The 25,693-nt window shown below is 35.3% G+C and overlaps 1 protein-coding gene across 3 annotated transcripts in view; it reads left to right on the plus strand.

The window, feature by feature from the left end:
* Positions 1-25,693, plus strand: part of CDC14A (cell division cycle 14A) — a 248,117-nt gene that overhangs the window by 33,591 nt on the left and 188,833 nt on the right. For all 3 annotated transcript variants that reach the window (XM_044672154.1, XM_044672153.1, XM_044672152.1), the window contains exons 3-4: positions 6,825-6,900; positions 15,901-15,993. In XM_044672154.1, the coding sequence (XP_044528089.1) occupies positions 6,825-6,900; positions 15,901-15,993 (169 nt within the window). The remainder of the gene's footprint in view (positions 1-6,824; positions 6,901-15,900; positions 15,994-25,693) is intronic.

Genomic DNA, 25,693 nt, shown 5'->3' on the forward strand with positions numbered 1-25,693 from the left:
TTCCTTCCTTCCTTCCTTCCTTCCTTCCTTCCTTCCTTCCTTCCTTCCTTCCTTCCTTCCTTCCTTCCTTCCTTCCTTGTCATTCTTTTCTGTTACCTCATTCAGGTATCTGCCTAGCAGTAAAAATCTGTGTGTCAAAAGGTATGGACATTTAGTTACTTTATTTGCATAATTCCAAACTGCTTTTTACAGTGGTTGTACCAAATCACATGCACCAACAATGTATTAGTATATAGTCATGAGATTTAACATTAGGATGCTTTCTTTCCTTTTCTTTCATTTTAACAAATTAACTTTCTGGAGGAAATCGGTTATTCTGATTTTCAGAAATTATTTTCTAGTTTGTGACATAGTTGGATTTATTCTTATCTCCCAACTGGGTGCAAATCATTATGATTTTCAAGGAAAAAAGATAGAGGAAAGAATCCAAAGATATCCTCCCATTTTGTCCTTACCTACCTCTTATTCTGAAAACAAGCTGCAGTTAGAAAGAATATGAGCTTCCCAAGTTACAAACATCACTTTTGATCATGCAACAAGTTTGACTTATATGGAAAATTAGGTTCTTGTCATAGAATTTTAGAGTTGAGGGTTAAGAGGTTTACCTTAGGTTGATACAGTTAATTGTTGGAACTAGAATCCACATGTCCAGGTGTCCTGGTCCAATGCTTTTTGAGTTACACCATGTTGTTATTTCCATGATCTATAACTGGTACCAACTGTATTAGAAATTAATTTTCTTTATGTCAGAAAGTGGGCATAAGGAAGGATACTGTTGAGGCAATGCAGAAACCTTGACCTTGGGCAGTGGTTTTCGTTTTGGTATTTTATTCTTTTTAACTTTGAACAATTAGGAACTGAGTGAAATTCAATCTTAATAGCTGCAAGACTGCTGATGGGATATTTTTTTCTTTTTAAAGGGCAATAAAGAAAGGTTAAGAATAAGGCTAAATCTTCCTACTGGTATTCTCTGTCAGGCAGATCCTTTATCCTCTTTTATATTTTATTTCATTTTTACCAATGAATAAAACTGAAATTTGTATTTTTGCTTCAAAGAAAAGTAACATCTGCCTTGAGCTTAAGAAAAACGAGTGAATGCAGACAGGCATATCTTTGCCCCTTTTTAGGTTTTATGATTTTAGAAGAACTCTTTGCATCTGGGTGTAGGGATAATGATAGAATCTAGAATCCAGGGATTAGGAAACAGACTGGTTTATAGAGTTACATGAAGAGAATACGTAGATATGGTGAAGTATTGCTGGGCTAGCTTCTGAAGTTTGGAGATATTTATGACTATTTGCCTAGATCAAGGTGAGTCCCTATGTTTCAAATCATATTCAGTGAAAATTCTATGAACTTAATACTTTATACAGCCTTCTTTTCCCTCTGAGGACCTGGGAATATTCATAAGCAAATGCACCAGGGTGTCTTGATTAATGAAAGAGTGCTCTGGGAATGAAGACCGTTTATAACAAAGTGTACTGTGGTTAAAAAAAAAAAAAAGAAAAGAACAAGGACAAAATCCTACAAAACTTCACAAATCTCACAAAGCTGAGCTGCCAGAATAATCCTTTGAATGCATACTTCTAACCATGTTGCACCTTTCCTCGAAAATTGTCAGTGCTTCTTCCCCGATCTCTAGGATAAACAATAAAGTTCTTAGCTTGGCTTTTAAGGCCCCTTTATAATCTGGCTGTTCTTTACCTTTCCAGATTTATTTCACACTATACTTACTCTTCTTGTTTTTATTTATATCTTTTTTTTTATATCATCTTCAGTTCAGAGTTCCCAACCTGGGGTTGGTGAATTTTATTATTAAAATGTTTTTTAACTTTATTTTGATATAATTAAATTCCTTTGTAAATGTTTTACTTTATACATTTAAAGACATTATCTTGAAAAAGGGTCCATAGGTTTTATTAGGTTGTCTGTCCATAACAGGAAAGAAATTAGTATCCCTTGTCTTAGTAAAGCCTTCCTTCATCCAGAGATCCATCTATAATCAAGAATTAAAAGGAGAAAAAAAAAACAACTCGGCAAAACCTTATTAACCCATAATTGAAATTTGATCATGGATATGGTATTCCACCATCATAGTCCTCCTCTTCTGCAGTGAAATACTGTATAACGTGCTTCAATGGATCTGTGAGCTTGCCTATGTGGGCTATGCCTTTCAGACTGGATAAAATTGACACCTACCCTCATGCCTTGCTCTTCCTATGTGATATATTGACTCTTTGCCATGTTATCCCATAAATCCTCTGCCAGGGAACCTCTGGAGATGCTGAGGGCTTTCCTCTTAGATCTCCTGACATTGGATTCTGATGGATTCTGGGTACCAATGAAGTTCATTGTTAGGTTGCCTATTTGTTTATTCCTTACTTTCTACTATGTAAGCACCTCACTTCCCTTACTAATCATTCAATCTCACTTTAAACCCCTTTCATTACAATACAGTAAATAAAAATTTGTATATCCGAGCTAATGAAAAGACCTATTAATTGATTTTTAAAATAACTTAGAGAATTAGTACAAAATAATAAATGAAAGTCCAGAAGCTGTTGTGTTGGCATTAATTTCCTCTGAAGTACAATTTAGATGCCTCAAAGCCTAGAGTAAAGATTGTGGATTAATCTTGTACTTCTTTTATGTTGTCATGTCCAAATGGACAAGAAGTGGTCTTCTAGCCTAGGATATTATTTCTGACATCTTTAAAACAAAGAATTATCTGGGTGATTAGTATAGAAACAGGGCAACCTTAATCAAATGTTGTAGAATATATGTGTCATTTGCAAAGCTCAGTTTGTATTGGTGACTCATTTTCACTTGCATCTTTTGGAATGGTCCTCCCCCGTGGAAAGTTCCATTTCCTGATGTTTACTAGTATTATATTCTGGGCTCAGTTTAGTTCAGGTTCACCATATCTATGTTCTGAACTCATCTATATGGCATTTTAAATCAAGATTGTTTAATAGAGGCCGTTCCCATTCTGTTTATGTTGATAGGTACTCATCTTTTTCTATATCCTTTCTGCAGAGCCAGACTAATTATTATTCCTCTGAAGAGAAAGACTAATATTTTACCTAGGTGTAATTAGAGATACAGAACCAGAATTCTTAACTGGTTCAGGGAAAATGGCATTCAGTATATCTACTTTGGTTTTCAGAGCATAAAAAAAAGTTTTTTTAAAATGACAAAATTGACAAAGGGAATGGTACTTTAAAGATCTTTTGGCTGCTTTTTCCTTGACATTTTGTTGTTATTTAGCAATCTTTTAAATTAAGGCTTTAACATGGAGTTAAGACATGGGTCTGAATCCTGTCTCCTTGCTTAGTAGATGCTCTAAGCAAGTCATTTAATTTCCCAGTTTGTCAGTTGATGCACCTATAAAATGGCGATAATGTTTGTTGAATATGGAACAATAAGAGGTTAACAGAATATGCTTTATATCAACATACTTTTATTGAGCAACTACTCTGTGCAGGGAAAAATATTTAAGTATGAGACATGGTTTTTTGCCATTGAATGGTTTATAACCTAGTTGAAGTGACAGGATATATTTCACAAGCTCTGGCTCTCAGGTGTATAATTTTTAAAGTTTTACAAAGCATATTACATTTCATTACCCTGTGGCTAACCCAACAATGGACCTCTATGAACTACTTGGAGACTTTTCAGCTTGGGTTGGAGCTGCCAGAGCAATAGTAAGAATATGTATGTAATAATCATTGAAATTTTTGATGCCTTTTCATCCTTAAAGTTCTTGTGCACTAAGTCCAGTGAGATAGACAAAGAAATTGAGACTTGCACAAGGCAAGTGACTTAAAGGATCATAGAACTTGGAACTGGAAAATACTTTTGAGATCCTCTCACATTTCCTTTTACATTTCAGGAGGTTAAGTGACTTTTCTGTGAGTCACCCAAGCAGCAAGGAATAGGGTCAAAATTTTAACTTTGAGCCCCTAATACCAAATCTAACCCTTTTTGTACTTCTACTTTACTTTGCTTCTCCGACCTGGTTATTGGGATCCCCTTGAAGTGTGGAGAAAGCTGAGACTTAGACTAACTTTGAATAAAACATATAGTATAGATAAGTTAGAAAGGAGAGGAGGCCTTTTTAAGTAGGAGAAATAGTGTCAAAAAGGAAATGGCAGTGTAAAAGTGCTTAGTTTGCATGGTAGACTTCAGGGGATGATATAATAGAGAGCTTTGACTTGTATATATAATTAGCATTTATGTATGTATGCATATAAATATAAATGGTGTTGGGAAAGGTGCCAGATTGTTTGTGAAGGACCTTGAATGTTAAATTAAGAAATCTGGATTTTAATGTACTCCGGGATCATTAAACTTTTTGAACAGAGGAACTATATTTGCATAGTAGCATTTTAGAAAAGTTAACCTGGCATAATCATAGCTATAGAACTAGAAGGGATCTTAGAGATTATGTGTTCCAAATCTCATCATTTTATATATGGAGAAATGGAGTTCCAGAGACCTTATGTGACTTAGCTGAGTTGACCTGGGTGGGTGGATTGATTAGAATGGGGAAAAATCAGAATCTAGGATGTTAAGGAAGAACCTATTCTGAGAATTCCCTGCCCTCAAGGAACTTATATTCTAATAAGAAAAAAACACCTACATAATGTCTATAAGCTACCTACAGAATAGATAGATATAAGATAACCTTTGAGAGGAAGAGTGTAGCAGATAGGGAGGACAGGAAAAGACACAAAATTTTGAAGAAAGTTAGGTTTTCTAAAACGTGGAGGTGATGAGGGAAAAGATTCTAGTTCATGCAAAGGCACAGAGCTCAGAGGAGACAGTGTGGTATGTATGGCCTGAGGAATAGCAAGAGAACATACCATAGAGAGCATGCAGAGGAGTTAAGGGTCAAAATCGAAAGGCACCAGCTTATGACAAGCTTTAAATGCCTTAAGAGGAAGTGAAGCTCAGACTAAATGCTAACCTGGTATTTAGAGGCAGATGACTTGGGTTTCATTTGTGACTCTGCTGCTTCCTTCCTGTGTCACCTATCAAAGTACTTATGCTATTGTGTATTTCATTTTTTTCATCTGTAAAATCAGCATTAAAGATTAAATATCAAAGAAGGACAGGTTAAAGTGACTTTCTCGTGATCACCCAATGAGCAAGTTAGAGCTGGACTTGAAATCAGGATTTTGGATTTAAAGGCCAATGCTCTTTCTAAATTACTTACAGTGCTTCCAAAGGACTAACTTTTTTTCAGAACACTAGATACTTTTAGAGAATAAATAAAAAAAATGTATTTTTGGAGAGAGGGTTTGAATTTATCCCTGAAATTCTTATATATTTCTCATATTTGTAATGATAATAACAGACACAATGCCACACAGTCTTCATAGTGCTCCCCACCCCCAATCATTTAATCAATAAACATTTATTAAGTGCCTTTTGTGTGCCGTGGACTATGCTAAGTGCTTTCCATGCATTATCTCATTTGATCCTCAATGAAAGGGAATGTGTAATTATAGTTCAGAAGTGTCAAAGTCACAGCCAGGGCTGCCATGGTGTGTTAGGAAATTTGCTGCACCTGAGCTGCATTACCCTGCCTCCTTTTGAGTTGTGTCCTCACCTGGTGTCCCTGGGTGGGCAATGCAGCTCAGAAGATTGAGGGCTCAAGTCCCTTCGTGGTTGCCAGGTGAAGATGCAACTCAAAAGGAGGCTGGGCAGTGCAGCTCAGGTACAGCAAATTTCCACTTACACAGTGGCAAAAGCCTGAACCAGATTAAAATGTAATTGGGAAAGGTTTAACAAAATAAAAATGTAACAAAACAGATAATATTCATTTGTGTTTTTCTATATCAGTATGCTGCTGGCAAGGATTAATTTCTATTTAAGTTTTTACTTTTTTTTGAGGCAGAGTTAAATGATTTGCCCAGCATCAAACAACTAGTAAGTAGCTGAAGTGAATTTGAATTCAGTTCTTCCAATGTCCAAGCCCAGTACTCTTATTCACTGTGCCACCTAGCTGCTCCCATTTAAGTTTTTTCTTTTTTAAAACTCTTACCTTTTGTTTTAGAATCAATAGTAAGTATCAGTTCCAAGGCAAAAGAGCAAGCAATAAGGACTAATAATTGAGGTTAAGTGACTTGTCCAGGGTCAGATAGCTAGGAAGTGTCTGAGATCAGATTTGAATCCAGGACCTCCCATCTCTAGGCCTGGTTCTCAATCTACAGAGCCACCTAGCTGCTCCCCCTCTCCATTTAAGTATGATTCCATTTCTGTAGTTAGTCTAGGCCTTAGCTTAGCCACATTATATCCAAGGTAATTGGGGCATTTAGAAGATTCTTGAGTGTCTCCATGTTGTCTTTGTAGATTATACTTTGTTCATTCGTCTGTCTTCGGTTGTCTGTGCCTCCATTCCTTTTTGGCTTAGTAGTACTTCATCCTTGTTGGGCATTGTAAAGATGGGGCACCAGGGATGTTATTGTTATTATTAAAATGTAACTAAATGGTTTGTGGGTACACAACTGGGTTGAAGGAGAGACCAGGATTCACTGCCAAGCTTTACCACCAACAGCATCCAGAGAAATGAAAGGTGGTGACACCTCACATTGGTCAACTTTGCTTTTTGTAACAAGGCTTTGGGGATATTTAAGGTGGTTGATTAATTTTGAGGTATTTGGATTAACTGAAAGATTTCTTTTTATTCATATGCTGTCTCCTGTTAACCTGGAAAATTGAAACTAACTTTATATTACTAATTTTACTTTATTAATAAACTTTAGAAATGTTTCATGAAATGTATAGCTCTACTAAATCTTTTTTTTTTTTTTTAACAGTTTCTATGCAGATTTTGGACCTCTGAACTTGGCAATGGTATACAGATATTGCTGTAAACTTAACAAGAAACTAAAGGTGAGCTTGTTTTGGTATGAGAATTTATAGAGTTTGGACCAAGAGAGTTTGCTGTGTATAGACAATTCTGTTTTGTTGTCCCTTCAACTCCGGGAGTTTGTATGGACACTTGTCCACCTACCACCAGCTGAAACTGATCCTCTTGAGTTCACCACAAAGGACATGTTCACTTCTTTTACTTTTCAGGTTGGATTGAAATATGAACTGAGTGAAGTCACTGGAGTAGTGAGCTGAGAAATAAAGGGCAAATCTTCTTAAGTTTTCATTAATGAGGGTCTCTCAAATTCCCGACTAGGATAATCTTCCTGAAACCTTTATGGTCTACCCTGGAACATTGTTATCAAGTGATATGATCCATGATTACATGGCAGCAGCTTTAGAAGTAAACTTGGTTTTGTTTAAAAAAAAATCTTTGTTTCTGTTTTAAAATACAAACACTTTATGTATCTATCTACTTTTATACGCCTATTTGCATATATGTATATCAACCAGGTTGCCTTGAATAAGCTAGCAATAATTTGTTAGGACTATTTTCCCTTTTGTGGCAATTAGGGCCAGAAATGGCCCTCTTAGTTGTTTCTAATACTGAATCTCTGTTTTTATTTCAATTACATAGCTAGGTCGATTTTGTTTTGATTTGACATTCTACATTCATATGAAAGATGCTATACCTGCATTCTTTGATATTATAGTAATTTTACCTTTTTTGAAAGCAGGAAATAAAAGTTTTCTTAATATAGAAAAATATCTAGTCCATCCTTTTTACTTTTGGCACTTAATTCTATTTAAATGCAGATAACTCAAATGACCAATAATTTCAGTACTGAGAGCAAAATTTTCACATCAGTTATTAAATAATCAACCACTTATTGGATTTGACATCTTTTGTACTGCAGTACATTGCCTTAAATATAAAAGATATCCAATGTGTATTTGTTGATGTGAATGACTGCAGTTGACCAACGTGTTAGGGAGAAATAATGGACTGGTTGAATATTTACCATAGAAAAGTAAACGCACTATTGCCATTATTCTAAAAATAGATTTTATTGATGACTGGTTTTTATATCAGAGTCTTTTCTAGAAATAAAAAACTCTCCTTCTCTGAATTGACAAATAAAAATAGTTAAGCAGAAACATTATAGTGACAGTACCCAACAAATGTATACAAGGTTCTACCCATGTAATCTTATGCCCTCTCTGCCATTCCTACACTTTAAAGAAATATGAAATACAAATGGAAGGGAAACTTTTGTAGTTGATTCTAATGTGTTATTAAAATTGATACTTATCTCCCTTTGGCAGAAGTGATTTTCAAAATGTAATATGACTTGAAAATATACATAGTAAGGCATTTACCCATCATTCAAATAAGAGTAATAGTTTTGAGAGAATTGTTTAATATTTTATGGTTTTCTACTGAATTGGATTATAGAACATACTATATACTTGAGATAGTCACATTCTTCAAATACCATTTTTATGTAAAGTGAGTTTTTAAAGGGGATATGAATGGGGAAAGTGTAATTCATAAATAATTGATGCCTGGTCTTTCTTTTAGGGATTAAGTAATTTTTTTTGTCTTTTTGATGTCTTTTAAAAAATGCATTTGATGTAAAGTGGGTGTTAATAATAGTCTGGATCTGAGCCTTTTTCTAAGTGACCAAAGAGGGAGGAGGTTATTATTTAGAAAAAAAAACTGGCAGTATATTTACATTTAAACTAAACCAAAACACTTAATGCTTTTCCTAATGTACTGTATGAGTACATAAAGACTTCAGTTTTAGCCAATTTTCAATTGTAACTTTTCTCAGCATTCTTGTCCCTTCTAACCAATCCTGTCCATCAGTCCTTCAAAAGAATAGCTCTGATGTGTCTTGTGCCCCCAAACCTTCAATGGCTTTCCATTGTTTCATTGTTAAAGTCTGACCTCATTATGCTGGCATTTAAGTCACTTGAAGAGAGGTTGCTAATCTGTTTCTCCAGGCAGCACTCCAAAATGGACTGCTTAACCTGAATATTTCTGAGATGAGAAATCTATGATGATTTTTTTTTCTATTTCCAGGGCCCATTTCTATCTTTTGAAGATGGCATCTACCAAAATGCTACCTTTTCTGATTAATCCTTTGCTTCTTCCTCTCCCTTCATCAGCTGGTGGTAATTTCTCTCTCTCAATTCCCCTGCCACTTGGGTTTTTCTTTGCTTTCTGGATAATAGAATGAGAGATCATTGTAGGTATCATTCTACATTAGTACTTTACACTATCACTTTTTACTATCTAGCTTTCCTTTCCCTAATCCTACCCCATCCAAAGGGAAAAACAGAAATACTAAAAAGTTTGTAAAAGCATCACCTCAGAAACATTATTATAAACAACCACTCAGAAAGCCCAAGAGTGCCCATCCATCATGGTTGCCAAGTACCTCATCTGTTCTGGCAGCCAAGGCTTACTTCTCTTTTCTCCTTTATTTGGATGGATATCACTAAGATTCCTTTTCACTCTGAAATTCTGTGATTCTCATAAAGAACAAGTCCCGTGGGCTTTTTTAGAATGGGAAAGGACTGAAATACAATACTTTTAGAAAAGTAAAAGGCGTGACTACCTCCAGAGAGATGGTGTTTCCTTAATGGATAAAGGTGTGGAATCAGCCAACAAATATTCATTGGATACCTTTATTGTGCAAGGAGCTATTTTAGGAGATGTGGAAGGATAGAAAAGCTTTGCAGTTTAGGACTGGGGTGAAAGGTCTGGCCTGGGTTATAGTCCAAGTGTTGCCACTTAACCACTTTAGAATTGTGGCCACCTCATAAAATGTCCCTCACCAAGCCTCAACCTCTTAGTTTGTAGAATGAGAGAGTTGTACTTGCCTTTTCTAAGGCCCTTCTCAGACCAAACTTTTAAAATAAGACATATGGTTCTTGCCAGAGCTTATAATCTATTTGAAGAGACTTTTTTTTACATAAATATGTGAAAAGTTAAATAATAAGACAGGTAGGATGGTTGTTGTTGGAAGGAACACACAGGACTTTGAATTAGATAAGACTAAGGTTCAGATCTGTCTTCTGACACTAGCTATCTGGTTGTGGACAAGTTGCTAAAGTGCTTCCTTCCCCCAACCAATCAGTTTTCCTAGTGTAAAATGGGACTAATTAAGTCTATAGTTTTTATCCCAAAGTATTGTATATATGGAGGATCAAATAAGGCAATATGTAAAGCATTTTGTAAACTTTAAAGCACTAAAAAGGTACCAGTTATCGATCATTATATTTACAAGAGTAAGGACCCAACATTTGAAGACAATATAAATAAAGACCCTATAAATTATACAGACACTAAGTAACTAGTAGATCATTCAAAGGAGGAGATCACTGTGGACCAGTGTACTGAGAAGAGCTTCAGATAATCTAATTAATTTCTTTATCTCACTCCATCTCGGTCATCTAAGTGATTTTTAAAAACATGTCAAGACAGGATAACAGTTTCTTTCAGTTTGTTTCAATATCTTATTTATCTGGAAATATTCCTGAAATCCTTCCAGTTACAGTTTAGACTTAACCCTGTTCTTGCAAATTTGATCAGGGTTTACTAAACTAAACCAGCATAGGGCTAAAGCCTCTAGTCATAATATTATTTTATTTTGCTTTAAAATATATATTTTTAAATTTTATTTTATTTTTAAAAATTTATTTTAAAAATTTTTTAAGATTTTTTAATTAAAATATAAACTATATTTTATTAAAAATTTTGTTTTAAAATTTTATATGAAATATTTTAAAATTTTATTTTATTTTAACAATATACCATGAAAGAGCATAATTTAGTGATTTTGTGTTATTCTGAACAAGCACATATTAGAGAAAGAAACATAACAACCCTTGCTTAGGATTCAGGTCGTATTAAAGTAGGCTAGTTTTTCTGACTTTCTGTTCTAATATGACTACTCATCATTTTAGTTTGCTTTCTTGATTTGTTTTGATGAGAGACATCATCGTATATAGTGGTGGCTTTGGAGATAGGAATTGCCTGGGTTCAGATCCTGGATTAGCCTAACTCCAATCAACTAGCTGTGACCGGAAAGACTATGGGCAAGACATTTAACCTCTTAGTACCCGAGCTGTCTCTAAGACTGTAAGTTGTTGAGGAGTTGGCTTGTAAAAGGGTTTCCTACAATGAATTTTTTACTTTGTAAAGCCCTTGTGATAAAGAATAGCTTTCTGATAAGATTCCCTGTGCTATTACAAAGATTGCAATATATACATTGCAGGGAACTGCAGAGAGCTGGCCTTTGTATTACCATCAAAGAGTAATTTTTGTACAGGTCAGAATTGCTGAACCACTTGTTTTGTCACAGTTAGTTACCTATTGATTTCTGTCAGGTAGTAAGCATTCTGTTCAGAGTGACCTTGGTTCTAATGGGCAGTTGATTAGAATGGAAACATTCTTAAGTCCATGCTTATTTCTAAACTGCCTCCTTGTGATTGTAGAATGCCAAAAGATTTTTGTGGATTGGGAGCCACATTTTATTGTTTTTTTTTTTTTGGGATGATTTTACCTGAAAGAGCGAGGTTTGGGAGGATAGAAGATTTGACAGGCATTCGCAATTTGAGGAACTATAAAGGCCATTTAAAGGAAAATGCCATTAGATGTTGTGAGACTAGGGTGAGAGGACTGACCAAAGAATTAAAATATTTTATTTTTTAAAAAAAAACTTGATTATTTAAAATAACCTCATGAGACCGACTTAGGAAGAACAACTTGACCCTTCCCCCAATACCTTCAAAGATCTATTGAGGATGCTCTGTCTAATGTGACAGCTTGAAACCCTCCTCTGCCTCAGTTTGTTTGAATTTCATTAGGCTGGATCTCATCCACAGGTCTTATGGAACTGAACTCTGCTGCCTTAGCTTTCAAAAAACCCAGAGTCATCACTTCCATGCCAAGATGAGGCAGGGGAGTAGGGATATCCCACACGTTTAATATTTAGAATTTGACATAAGCAGGATGCAGTTGGGCCTGTTTATTTTTAATTTTCCTCACAACAGAACCATAGACTGAGAGGAATTAAAGAAGGTCCCTGAAGGAAATGGCTTTCTGTGGAAAGTAGACTATTATTTGATACAGTGATCCCCCAACACTGGTTTTTTTAATGTCTACACTCAGGGGTGAGCTGGTAAATATTTAACAATGGGACCTCTGGGGAGGGAAAAAGTATGCATGACATTTTAAGTTTAGGCTGCATTGTTAACATTTTCTCCATCTCTTTATTAAGTCTGGACTCTAGATAATCAACCAACCCTGATTTGTAGTGTTTGCTGATTTCCCAAGTAAACATTCACAGTGAAAATTGAACTGTGTAATTTAAAGTGGGCTTTGGAGCTGGTTCCAGCACACCACTGTCTGTAATTCTCCCGAAGTGTTCACAGTTTTCTTACAGAGATTTTTCTCACAAAATTTGATGTTGAATGTGTTTATAGGAACAGAGTGCTCTAGAGAGCTCCTTTAGGAAGAGAAGGGGAGGGTGTCATGAAGTGAGTAACCAGATTTGGGTGCAATTTTAGCCTAATCTGGATGTTCACTAGAACTCTGACTTAGGTTATGGTGCCTGCTTTTTTACATGTTGTATTACATATTGTTTGTTCCTCAGATCCTTGTTTTCCTACATCAGAGGCACTTCTTCTTAAATCTCTCTTTTGGTTGAAGTTTATGCAGCTTAAAATAATTGGCTATGAGTGTAGCCGAAAGCTCCAGAACCTTAGCATTTATCTTTTCTCATGCTGGTCAAATAACAAGCATAAACAAAACTTGCTCATGATATTGTAGCTTAAAAAAGTGTTAGACTGGAGTGTAACTAAGCTGACCCCTTTTGTAGACTGTGAAGCTCATGGACCACTTCTCCGAATAATGTTTTTAAATGCATAAAATGGGAATCCCCAATAATATTGAAAATATGTTAAGATATTTTGCAAAACCAAGTGCTTGGACTCCAGGTTAGGAACCACTTCATTGATTCATTTTATAGAAACTAAATATGATTCTTGGGTTCAAAGAATAAGCATAAACAACTTGCTTGTGACATTGTAGTTTTAAAACGATGTTAGACCAGGGTCTAACTAATCTGATTCCTTTTGTAGATTGGTGAAATTCAATGGACCCTTATCAATATAGTGTTTTTAAGTGAATAAAATAGGAAACTGGTGATATTGAAAATACAGTTATTATGTATGTATGTGTATGTGTATTATATACATATATTTATAAACTAAATAGGATTCTTGGCTTCAATTGCTCACCACTATCAGAAGGAGAGAATTTTTTAGGTGATTAAAAAAAGAAGATAAGATTATGTGCTTTATTGCAGTAATTTAAGTATGAATAAAACTATAAACTGTATTCTTTTGTGCAGCCAGTGAACATTTTCAAGAATATCCCTATCCTGGCAAAGCTTGAGGTAAATACTTAGAGGTCATGGCTGATAAAAGGAAGCCTCGTAAATAACTCTTGCTTTTGCAGTGAGATGACCAATGTTTGTACTGCGGCTGCTGTTTCTTTGCCTACCATAGCAAAGTCTCCAGCAAGAGAATGATGCTTTACCTCATGTTTGTGCTTTGATTCATCTTACTAAGGCAAAGCTTGCTTGTTTAGGAGAGTGAATGGATCTGGTTCTTTCTTACAAAGAACAAATAATTTATACACGCAGGCAACCCTTTTGTGTTTCTTTTGCTCAAAAAGTTTGACACAGATTAACAATGAACAAAATACTTTTAAATGGTTCCATTTTCAGCATGGCATAAGAGATATGATATAAAAATTAGCTGTTGAGCTTGATATTTTGCAATTTTGGCTTTCATTTTAATTGCACCTTTTTGCTATTAGTGGCATTAGGGGAAAAAAAAATCCCACAAACTATCATTTTGGTTGTTGAATGTTTAAATGATATGCAGCCTTCCGAACTTCAAAGCTGGCCCAAATGCCAAGCAGCATGCTTTTATGCAAGATGCCAGCGAGTTACCCATGGGCAATCTCAGCTATTTGTTGTGTTTACTAGGTGTGTGTTAGCATTCAGGTTATTTTAACTAAGTTCATATAGTTTGGTTTTCAGAATGAATCATTAGGACTAGAACACCATCTCTCCTTTTATTCCCTCACATTTTTGAGTTGGAAAATATTCATTATATAGTCATTTTTGTTTTAATTAATGTTTGTTCCCCCAACCTCCTTTGGAAAGTAAACTTTTTGAGGATGGTAACTTTGTTTTGTTTTGTTTTTCATTTTGTCTTTGTATCGCCAGTGCCTTGAATGTAGGTGGCACTTAATACATATTTATTTTGGCTTATTGTGCCTTTAGGTATAAATAAGCCATATTTCATTTTTAATTTTTATTACAGTGATAAAATCTTAGAATTAGAAAATTGCTATAGATATAACAGTGGGCAGGCAACAATAAATGCCCTGCTATTCACTATTTCCGTGTACCACTGATTATAATAATTGCAATGAATGAAGTCAATTCATCAAATCAAGAGTTGACTTGTTTGAAGAAGTAATTCCTTAAGGAAAATCTTTTTATGTTCCTTTTCTTCATCTAGCATACCTGATATAATGTTTTACTTTCCTTTGGGACTCTAATGTTAACTGTATAACAAATCTACTTTATCGCTCATTGAAATTAGTTGTACATTGTTTTCTTATTTCTTTAGTTGATCTGATGCTATTGCTGCTCTTGTTGTTGGTTTTTTTTTTTTTTTGACGAATTTCCTTTCCTCCCTTCTCCCACTTTTCTTTTTCTTCATTTGGCATATATATTCCTATTTTGAGATGATAGGGCAAGACAACATGTAAACGTATTGTTAATATAGGATAATTTGAAACTAAAAAGAGCATTAACAATGGTGGGAGGGGATATATTTTGTTTTTTTAAATTTCAGGTGTTTTCTATGAATGGGTTTCACTATTTAAATTTTATATTCTAAGGGGTTAGATTAATGCTTTGACTTTATGGAATTAAAACAGATTTATGGAATTTATTATATGTCTTGACTGATTGGTAATTACATTCCTCATTTTAGACATAAATATAGCAACTTTTTGTTTGGTTTATGTGGATAACGTATAAAATTATATATTTGACATGTTCTTTTTGACTTCATTTTTTTCTCCTAATAGCTTCTTTGTAGATAATTTTAAAAGGCTAATATCAATCACTGAATGGTAGATAGAAAATAAGATTAGATTTGACCATCTGTCTGCTATATACACTCTGAAAGTTTTGAAGAGAAAAAAAAAGTTAGGTTTCAACTTTTTGTCTGAAACTTTTCATTATTTTCTACTCCCCTTTCTTGGACAGCAATCTTCTCCCACCTTGAATCTTTTTATTTATGTCTGATGTATATACTATACTTTAAAAGTCATTTTTGTATTGGTTTTAGCTCTCCTCCTTGATTGTAGGCCCTCTGAAGGTAGGGACTATGTTTCATTTATCTTTGCATCTCCTCTACTCCATTGAACCCACAAAGCAGTAACTGTTTTTGTTTTCTCTGAACAAGGTGTAGGTGAAACTGATTTTGGAAGAAATTAGGAGTAGAAATAGTTTTTTCAGATTTTGTTTAATGACATCAATTGTGTTTCTCTGACTTTTGAGTTAGAAATATTATGGGATGAGGAGATATAGGAAAATGCCTCCTGCCTAGTGCAGATCTCTATAATTTAATTGTTTTTCATGGTAATATATTCATTATGATGATAACTATCTTTATGCTATGGAAAGCATGAATAAGTAGATCCATAAATCAGGTGTATAATCTGGATGTCCCAAGGACGAACCTAATTCAAAATTATCCTTGTTCAAAAGCTTATAATCAAAGCATTCTTTGCAGAGTTGAGAAGTATTTGGAGGTTGACCCCTTGGGTCATGTATGTTCTTTTGATGTTTGGACATTATGATAATATATAATAATAATGATAATATATAATTACACTAATATATTTTTTCCTCTATCTAGTCATACAGTTTATCAAGAAAGAAAATAGTGCACTACACAAGTTTTGATCAACGAAAGAGAGCAAATGCTGCATTTTTAATAGGTTCTTATGCGGTAAGTGTATTTTTAAAAAATCACAATTATCATGCTTATACATTTTTGCATAATACTTCTGTTTTTGTTGAATAAAAGACGGCCCACTCTTCAGCTCTTGGGCAGTGGGCATGGTATGGGAAATGTAATACTGTATGGTTTTTGGGGGGTAAAGTTAAACCAGCATGAAATGTAGCAAGGTGATAAGTTATTCTCGAGCCTTTATTCTAGAAACTAGTGAGACAACATTGGAAAACCTGCTTGTAGTCTAGGTTTGACTGAGATAATGGTGTCTCAGAAAAAAGCAGTTGGAGAGAGCCAAAGTAGTCTATTTAAGAAGCCCTTTCAGGACTTGAGCATTAGCAATGTATAATTGCATTTTTTTCTGATGGCTTTCTTAAGAGTTTATGAGCTCTGAGAAGAGTGGAAATTCCAAATCTAGCCCAATCTAGGCAGATGTGTGTGTGTGTTTGTGTGTGTGTGTGTGTGTGTGTGTATGTGTGTGTATGTGTGAAAGAGAGAGAGAGAGAGAGAGAGAGAGAGAGAGAGAGAGAGAGAGAATATATATTAATCTCTTTCTCTCTCTCTTTTTTTTTAAGGTTTTAGCAAGTACTTTAGAAAGACCAAAACTCACTTTCTGCTCCGATGATTTGTGGACTATTTTTCTATGTTCACGATGACTGTTATAAGGAAATGTAGTGTGTATGCATGATATCAATGTGTTATGTATGTTGCCTTAAAGAAGAGCTTGACAAATTTGCTTTAGATCTAGGAGCCAGTCCTGAAATTTAGGGAGAAAATAAACTTTTTAGTTCTCAAAGTGGATAAAATAAAGATGGCATGTTGCTAAATGTTCTCAACATTAGAGTAAGATCCAAATTAAGGTCATTGAGCATCTATAGAAAGATCTTGAAGAATATTCTGGAAGAGTTCAAAGAGCCATCACAGCATACTTGACAAAGCACTTTTGGGACCATATGTGGTATTAGCAGGAGACCTGTTGGCTGTCTAACTAACCCCCAATTTTGCACAACTTAGCCTGGGGTAGTGAAGGCTAAGATCCTAGGTGAGTCACTAGTTGTACTTGGACACTCTTACATTGGTAGCATTTAAGTCAGTTGTAGTAGAGGTGAGAAAGAAATAGACCAGAAATAAAAATACCTGGACTTCAGACTTAAAATCTCTTTGTCCTTACATTTGATACTTCATCTTTCATTTTTGTGTTTTTTAATAAAATTAAATGAATTTTTTCAATGAACAAGAATTATATTCTCTCACTCCCTACTTCCCCTATTAGAAACAAAACAAAACCATTGTGGCAAATATGCATAATCAAGAAAAACATTCCTGAATTGATCATGTCCGAGTCTATTTCTCTGTCTGTCTGTCTGTCTCTGTGCACCATGTGGGAAGATGTGTAGCATAATCTCTGAGCCTTTGTATTGGCTGTCCGTCATGCCTAGGCTGCAGTTTTCTTTTCCTTCAGGCCACAGTTCACACTCCATTTCTTCATAAAGCCTTTATTGATCTCTTCAACTGTTGGAGCTCTCTCTTTAAAATTACCTTGTATTTAACTACTTTGTTTTTATTCTCTTTATAGTAATTCTATTAATTTGTAAAGGGATCTTCCAGGGGAGGAATGCAGGCTGGGACCTTCCCAGCAATTTATGGTTTTACAGAGTTTCCTGATAGCATCAAGAAATTAATTGTCTTGCCCAGGATCACACAGCCTTGTGCTCGAGAGGTGGAGTCTGAACCTGTCTTCCTGCTTCTGAGGATGGCTCTGCCTTTCTTTGCTGAGGATATTATGATAAAATAATTAGAGGGTCATGGTGACCTAGAGCCCACCTTTTGTCATCTTAGCTTAATGGTAGTAGGAAAAGAGCTATTCTATCAGACTGTCCTTCTAAGGATGGTATCAGTTCACACTTTTTTTTAGATTGGGGCCCCTTTGTTGGTAGAAGACCTTTTAAGGAAGCTATTTTGAGTGGGCTGAGGGAAGGGAGAACCCAAACACTGCAATTAAAACACCTTAAAGCCCTAAGGAAAAAAGCCCCAGAGTGTATTCCAGAATAGTAGGAAACTGACAGCCCATTTTACTCTTAAGAGCAATCTCCCCTCTCCACCTCTCCATCCCAGTTTAATCTTTTTCTGTTTCTTTTATGGTGATATGAAACTTGTATCATCCCACTTCATGTTTTTCTTTTTCTGTGATTGCACAACAGGCAACCTAGCCACCTGCCTAGGAGACAAGAGGACAGCTTAACCACTAATTATCTAACACTAGGAAAATCTTTTTTAACTTCTCAGAGCCCTTAGTTTCCTCATCCATAAAATGAGAATAGATTAGATCAAACTCTCCCATTTTCTGTCAGTTTTCTGGTTTTAGCATCCCATTAACCCGTTGTCCCCCAATTTCCCCAAATACTACATTCAAATCTGGCTGTTGTCATGATGAGTCAGTGAGATGGTAATGGGTTGAGTTAGTCTAAACCAAGCTCAATGCTTGCTTTTGATTTTACACTTGTAATTACTGCTCATTTGAATTTGGATAATTGATACCTTGCTTATATGATAATCGAAAGTCTGTCATAATGTCAAGGTTTGAGCCACATCTGTCTTCTTTGGTTTTGGTGATGATTTATGGTTACGCTGTCCTTGATCTCCTCTTCAAGCCTTTATCTTGCTTTAATCTAGTTTCTTAAGATGTTCTTTCTTGGAAAGGGAGGGGAAAGTATCTCAGCTTGGAGTCTCTTCCCCAGAATCTAATGTAAGGCTCTGATAGAATTTAAGGTCCTTAAAGTAGAAATTATTTCATGATTTTGTCTTCATATCTTCACTGCTTTGTAGAGGCTATCACATAGTAGGTGCTTAATAAATGATTGCTAGTTAATTGATTGAGTTAGTGTTTGGATTCCAAAGACTGGTGAGAGCTGACATCAAGAGCATTTTATCTATCCTTTTCCCCATCTGTTTTTCCCATAGCTATTTTACTTTGAACATAGTCTAATGGAGTATGTTTTCTGCCATGTTTCAGAAAACTCTTGGTTTCAATGAGAGATTTCTAGGAATCCCTTAAAAGAAAATATGTTAGATAGATCTAAAATCTACCATCAGAATCCTTGGACCTATAATACAGTAGAAGTTAGAATTTCATCAGGTATGGAAAGGTTCTAATTCCTTAAAAGATTCACAAAATCTGCCCTGATGAAAGAAGTCTAGCATGGTGCCCTTTTTGTTTGTATATTATTTACATTTACAGCTGAAAAGCTGTATTTAAAATGATTCTTTAATGAAGTCTTATCCCAGTTGACTCATTTAAAAAAGATTAGTTACTGCTTGTTTTCAAAATAAGATTAATTTCTAAAATGTTCACATTCCTTGTAACAAAGAATAAAAACAAAGCTGACATGTATTTATTAAGTGTTTGCTATATGCGCAACACTGGATTAAATGCTAGGAATAATAGCAAAAGGTCAAAAGATCTCCTTGCCCTCGAGAAGGTTGCATTCTAATTGGGGAGACAACATGTAAACAACAAGGTGGTTATACGATATATAGAGTAGGTAGAAGACTGGAGCAGTTGGAATTTGAAGAGCCTGAGAAAAGGAAAGAGGAAACATCCCAGCTCAGGTAAGTGGTTGGGATAATATCTGCCCTGACTTACATCAGTGGGTCAGTGTTAGGATCAAATGAGATAAAATTGCTTTGAGGATTCTAAAGTAACTATAGAAATATCAGGTATAACAATAGCTCCAGCTGAAACAGTCACAGAACAGAGATAAGATATATGATGGAATATCTTATATGCAAATAGAATTTCTGTTCAGCTGTGTTTAACATAAAACATGTTTTTGAAAGTATAAAACTTAGACTGTGCTAAAGCAGGATTTATTTGCTTATAAAGGACCCAGAGAGACCAAGGCTTTAGTCTTGACCCTTCTCTTACTTCATGATTTTGAAGAAGTCATAAGTCTCTTTTGATGTAATTCTTGATCTTTGTATGCATCTGTACTCTTGCCTCCAAGCTCTTTCTTAGACCTTGTTCTTTTCAGTTTTTTTTTTACCAGTTACTTAGCTGAAAAAAATCAAAGACATGCTTATCAAATTTATGGATAATAGAAAGCTTACAGAGATATCTAAATACTGTGGCTGACAGAATCAGGATGCAAAAAGATATCAACAGACTGGAATGATGAGCTAAATTTAAGTTGAGACAGTTAACATACAAAATCAGCATGAAGCAGGGATAGCAAGTATGCCATGTGAAAAATACTAGCCTTTTTTCATTTGTAAAATGAAGTGGCTAGATTAGACGATCTCAGCTCTTTTTAGTTCTTGGTCTTGTTCTCTTTTGATTACTGTCTTCATGTATTGGAATGGCCGTCATGTGGAAAAATGAATAGATTTGGGACCATGATTTTATACGTAGATTTAGAGCTAGAAAAAGGCATCTCAGAGATCATAAAAACCTACCCTCTTTCCTTATTTTATGGATGAAGGAACTGAAACCTAGAGAAGTTAAGTGACTTGCCTAAGATGTCACTGATAACAAATAGCTGGGCCAGGATATGAATGAGGGTCTTTTGACTCTAGATCCAGTGATATTTTTTATTTTTAGCTTCAAGAGTGTCAGATATAGGATCAGTGAGGGGAAGTGTAGTATATTGATGGAAAGAAAAATTCCCTGACATTTAGAGCTGCCCAAATACATATAACAAGATAGCAGTTAGTAGAAAAAATACCTCTCACTGATGGTCTTCAGGAAAAGGTGGAAGGATAACCTATTTATGTCATAAGGGAGATTTTTTTTCCTAAGAGTAAGTGTGAAATTTTGTGATTATGTGATGGCTGTCCAGAAAACCCAAATAATAATAGCAAGAGTGTCTATTTCTATAGTGATTTAAGGTTTAATCTTGTAAGCAGAGTGTGTTTATGGTTCTCATTTTTCAGAAGGAGGAATCAAAGGCTTAGAAAGATTGAATGACTTGCCCAGGGTCATAGAGCTGTCAGTTGATAGAGCCAGGTTTCACATCTGGATCTTATGATTGTAAATTTAGAGTATATCCCATTTTACTCAGCTTCCTCAGAAGTAACTTCTTAGAGAGAAAAGTAAACTGAGATTTGGTGGTGGTACATGACTCTCTCAAGATCACACAGCTAGACTTGACAGACACTGAGTGACCTGTTTCAGAGATTTTGTGCAGGAGGTTTATCTTATTATATAATTTGGGCTAAGTGACCTCTGCAGTCCATTCCAATTCTTAAGATTCTGTGGGTTTTAATTGACTGCAAAATCAATATAGATATTGCTGGGGAGGGGGAAAAAACCAAAACAAACGAAAAACCTAGTACAGTTTTAGATAAAACTGATTAAAAGTTCAGTGTCCAGAAGAAGTAGTGATAGTCCCCTCATACATTGTACTGGTCATTGGTACATGGGTGGTACTGCTCTGGGTGCTGAATTTTAGAAGGAACACTAACAGGCTTGAATGTGTGCATAAGAATGTGCCAGGATAACAAGGAAAATGGATGTCATGTCACATAATTACAGTTGGAGGAACTAGAAATGTTTGGTGGAGAGAAAAGAAAACTTGGTGGGGAACAGGGGGCAGGCATGAATCCCTGCCTTCAGTGCTTTAGAAGAGGGTCCAGTGGGAAGGAGAGTAGTTTGATTTAGCATGGGGGATGAGGGATTAGACTTGGATCCAAAGGGCAAACAAAGGATCAGCATAGTGGAAGTTATGAAGAAGAAGATTTCAGGTCAACCGTTCAAGCATTGGAATTGTCTGAAAACTATATGTGCTGCTGCAATTGATAGTGAGTTACCTGTCATTGAAATTATTCAGGTTAGAGTTTGGATGTTTGGTATCATTAATGTGGCAGAGATGAAGACACATCTATCAGTTGAAGTGCTGAACTGGATGGTTTCTCAGTTGTCTGTACTTCAAGAAACCTAGGATTCTTTCGGCCAAAGAAACAGTACATTGTTGAAAGGTGAAATGAAAAGGCAGAATGAGGTATTAACAGCAGTTTTGGTTCAAAGGGAAGTTAATCTCTTGTCTTTCGTCCTTAAGTCATAAAAAAACTACAGCTAATGTCAGCCAGCAGTATTTTCAGTTCTTTTATTAGAGTTTTGGTAAGTCTAGGAGATTGTCTATTTTCTGCTGTTTTATTGAAAGGGAAGAAGAGAGAGAAAAGAGAGAAACAGAGAGGGCAAGGTCGAGATTAATTTAAATAGGATAGTGAAGGGGAAATGATTTTTTTCTCCCATTTTCTATTAAAAAAAAAAGATTATTTGGTAACTAAGAATGCTTTTGTGGGATTCGTATTTACCCTTTGTCATCTTTAAATAGGTCAAGCTGGTTTTTCATTCTCCAGGTTCCTGTTTGGCAGCTCCAAAAGAGGTCAGGCCCTCATGTATTGTTATATTACTGAAGGCTTTCTCTGCCTTGTCCTAGAACCCTCTGTTGCATATCCTTCTGCTCTCTTTTTACCAAACTATTGAGATGGCTCCGGTTGGAGTCTTTGTTTCTATACCTATTAGCTATGTGGTCCTAGGCAAGTAAAAATGAGGATAAATAGTACCTTTTTACCTTCCTCAAAGGGTTGCTGTGAGCAATGTGCTTTGCTGAACCTTAAATCTCTATAAAAATGTGAACTGGTGCTATTATTATAGCTCTTTTTTTCTTCAGCTTGCTTAGTAGTTTAGTTTGTCCCTCATAGATATCAGATCAGAATCTCAGCTCAGTAGCCTCTATTAGTTGATTATCTTTTCTTTGGATGAATAGAGAAGAATACTAGATGTTTCTTTTTCAGCTATTGCTATTATATCTTTAAAACACATTATCCAAATGTTTTCTCATATCATGTCCTACCCTGCCTTATACTTTTAATAAATGCCTGATGATTTGAATTGGATAGATTGATATTCATATAATTATAATACATATGTCTGCCTAACCTTATAAATACATTATTGAGGTTACTCAGTGTTGAAAAAATTTGCCAATGGAAAATCTTGGCTTCTGGAGTCAAGGGTCATTTTCATTAATATATTACACTGATCAAGAATATTTATTTAGAACCTCATCAAAAGGATTGGCATGATTTGTCATGGAATTTTTTTATGTAGCTTAGAATGTGATATATTTTTTAATTTTAAATTTTTTAAGGAGGGTTGTTGGGTGCCTTTTATTTATCATGTGATATCTTTCCCCAAAATATCCATAAATGATGCCTACCTTCTCTGTAGTCAAAATAATCTCTTGAATAGATCTCTGCACAGTGTCAAAAGCCTTGAACAAAAAACAACAGGTGTTTGGGTTAGACGTAAAGAGATATATAATATATATATATACATACATATATATGCTATTGTTTTATACTTAAAAGTGAGAAGTAAAATTTGTACTTAATCACATTAAGAGTTCTACATTAGCATCTCTCTTCAATTTTAAAACTTAAAAGGACTTGAATTTTGTTAGTGTTGGTACTTCTACTGATGTATGTCAGAACCTCTTTCCATGTGCCATCATGTAGATGATATTCGCAAGTTGAGTGGCCAAAAGAAAAAAGGTCACTTTGTGGCTAACTTTCTAATAATGAGCCCCTTTCCAAGCTTAACCAGAGTGGGTATGGGACACATTTTAAGACCACAATTGGAATCTTTTTACCTCTGGCAGGATCTATTAGAATTATGTTCCATTCATACACTTAAAAAACTTAGGATCACCTTGAAGCCATGATAAGATACTTTATTGGGGAACCTTATTCTATTTGATCTTGATGTGGACCAATGAGAATAAAATATTGTTTTTATAAATTTATCATTCTTAACCACCAGAGAGTTGGCCACTGGACAATAGTTTTTTGTTTTTGTTTTTGTTTTTTTTGGCTTAAGGAAAATAATGAAGGTAATTTGCTAAGGTGTGTGGTGGTTACAATCTCATGTCAAGGAAAGGAGCACCCAGGTTGATGACTTCATTTTTCTTTTTAACATACCGAAGGAAACCACTTTATTAAAAAAAAAGTTTAAAGTTTTGTTTCAGTTTCTGTGGTCCTTTCCTCAGTATATAAAGCTAATGAATAATAATTAGACTTCCTCTCTTCCCTCAATCAGTTCAATAAACAATAAATACTTACTTTGTACAATGTGTACCATATGCTTCTTTTTGGACCTTTAAACAAAGGTGGAGCCTGCTTTGTCTCTTAATGAAGTGCCCTGGGACAAGGTATTTCATAAGAATTCTGTGTTCACAGACTAGTATGAGTACCATTAACATGGCACAGACTTTCTTTGTGAGAGCTGACAGGGTGCTTTGCCAACCTCTGAACGCTTCACCTCTCTGATTGCTCAAGTGGAGGGCACTGTTGCTACTCAGCCTCTCCTGGCGAGGTGGCCGCTAATGATGAAGTTGGAAGAATTTCAGCCCCCTCAGCCCCCAGAAACTTAGAGAGTTCTCTGTTCTCTGAGACTAATTGGCTCTTAAATAATTTTTCTCTGAAAAGTAAAATGAAGAAAGCACAAGGAAGCCATGAAATATGTTTAGACACTGAATAAAGGGTTCATAAAAAGTGGCTAATGGTATTGATTTATGCCAAGCAGACAGTCTTAGCTTAAAGGGGATCATAGGATTGTATATTTAGGACTGGAAGGGTGCTTAGGGGGAAAAGAGTTTGACATCATTCAGAAGAGAATAATTTTTTTCCCTAAAGGGACCAAGATTAATTCTAGTATAGGTAAGCAGTGTCATTTGAAAACTCATTTTACAAAGGTCCACATTTACAAATTGTCGAGAATTTACATTTCTTGGCCTTTGAAGATTGATCCTTGATCAGTTAATGCTGGGAAAAAAAACACCACCAGCAGAAAAGGTTTGGAGGACAAAAATCTCCATCTACAATCATAGTATTCTCGGATATTTTATGAGTTAACATTGCCTTTGAGACGCTGAGAAATACCTGCTTTGAGTAACATAGCATGGTCTCTGGAGGGATATATCTGAACCTCTTCATTCATTCAGTCCAAATCCTTTATCAGGCATGCAAATCAGAGTGAGATCACAGGCTTGCTTAGGTTCTGAAAGAAAGAAAGGGCTTACCAGAAGCCAGGATATGGACAATTAAGAATTTAAATAGAAACTGGATAAGGAACCCATATGATTATTACTATATATTCTCTAGTTCCTCATTTTAACATTGGCAAAGCTTGGAAGAAGTGGTTGATGGAAACTTTACAGGCAAAATATTATTATTATTCTTAAAACCCAGCACAGTTTCACAGATATTTATTTAACAAATAGTTGTTGAGTACTATTAAATGCCTTTGGTTCTCCCTGGCATGTGTTTCTTATCCGCCTTGCTGCTCCCTATAGTGGGGAAGCCTCTTCTTTCATAAAAAAGCTTAAATAGTATCACAGCCGTAGGGGGACACACTCACTGCTATGTTTGGTTTGTTTACTCTAACACCCTCTTGGGATGGTTTCCAGTTTGAGAGTGAGAACCTTACACTCCATATTTTTGTTTTCAGGATAGAAACTCTGTCGAGAAACTCTTGTATCCTACAAAATTTCATGATATAATCAGATATCTTCCAGGAACTGGTCTGATAATTTTCCATAGACTTCAAACATAAATGAAGACCAGTACCGTGATGCCAATGGTGTCTTTCTCCACCCCAAGTCTGTCTGTCCAGTTTGTCCTTCTTGGTCATCTCAAC

This window comes from Gracilinanus agilis, chromosome 4 (assembly GCF_016433145.1).
Source record: "Gracilinanus agilis isolate LMUSP501 chromosome 4, AgileGrace, whole genome shotgun sequence".
NCBI lineage: Eukaryota > Metazoa > Chordata > Mammalia > Didelphimorphia > Didelphidae > Gracilinanus > Gracilinanus agilis.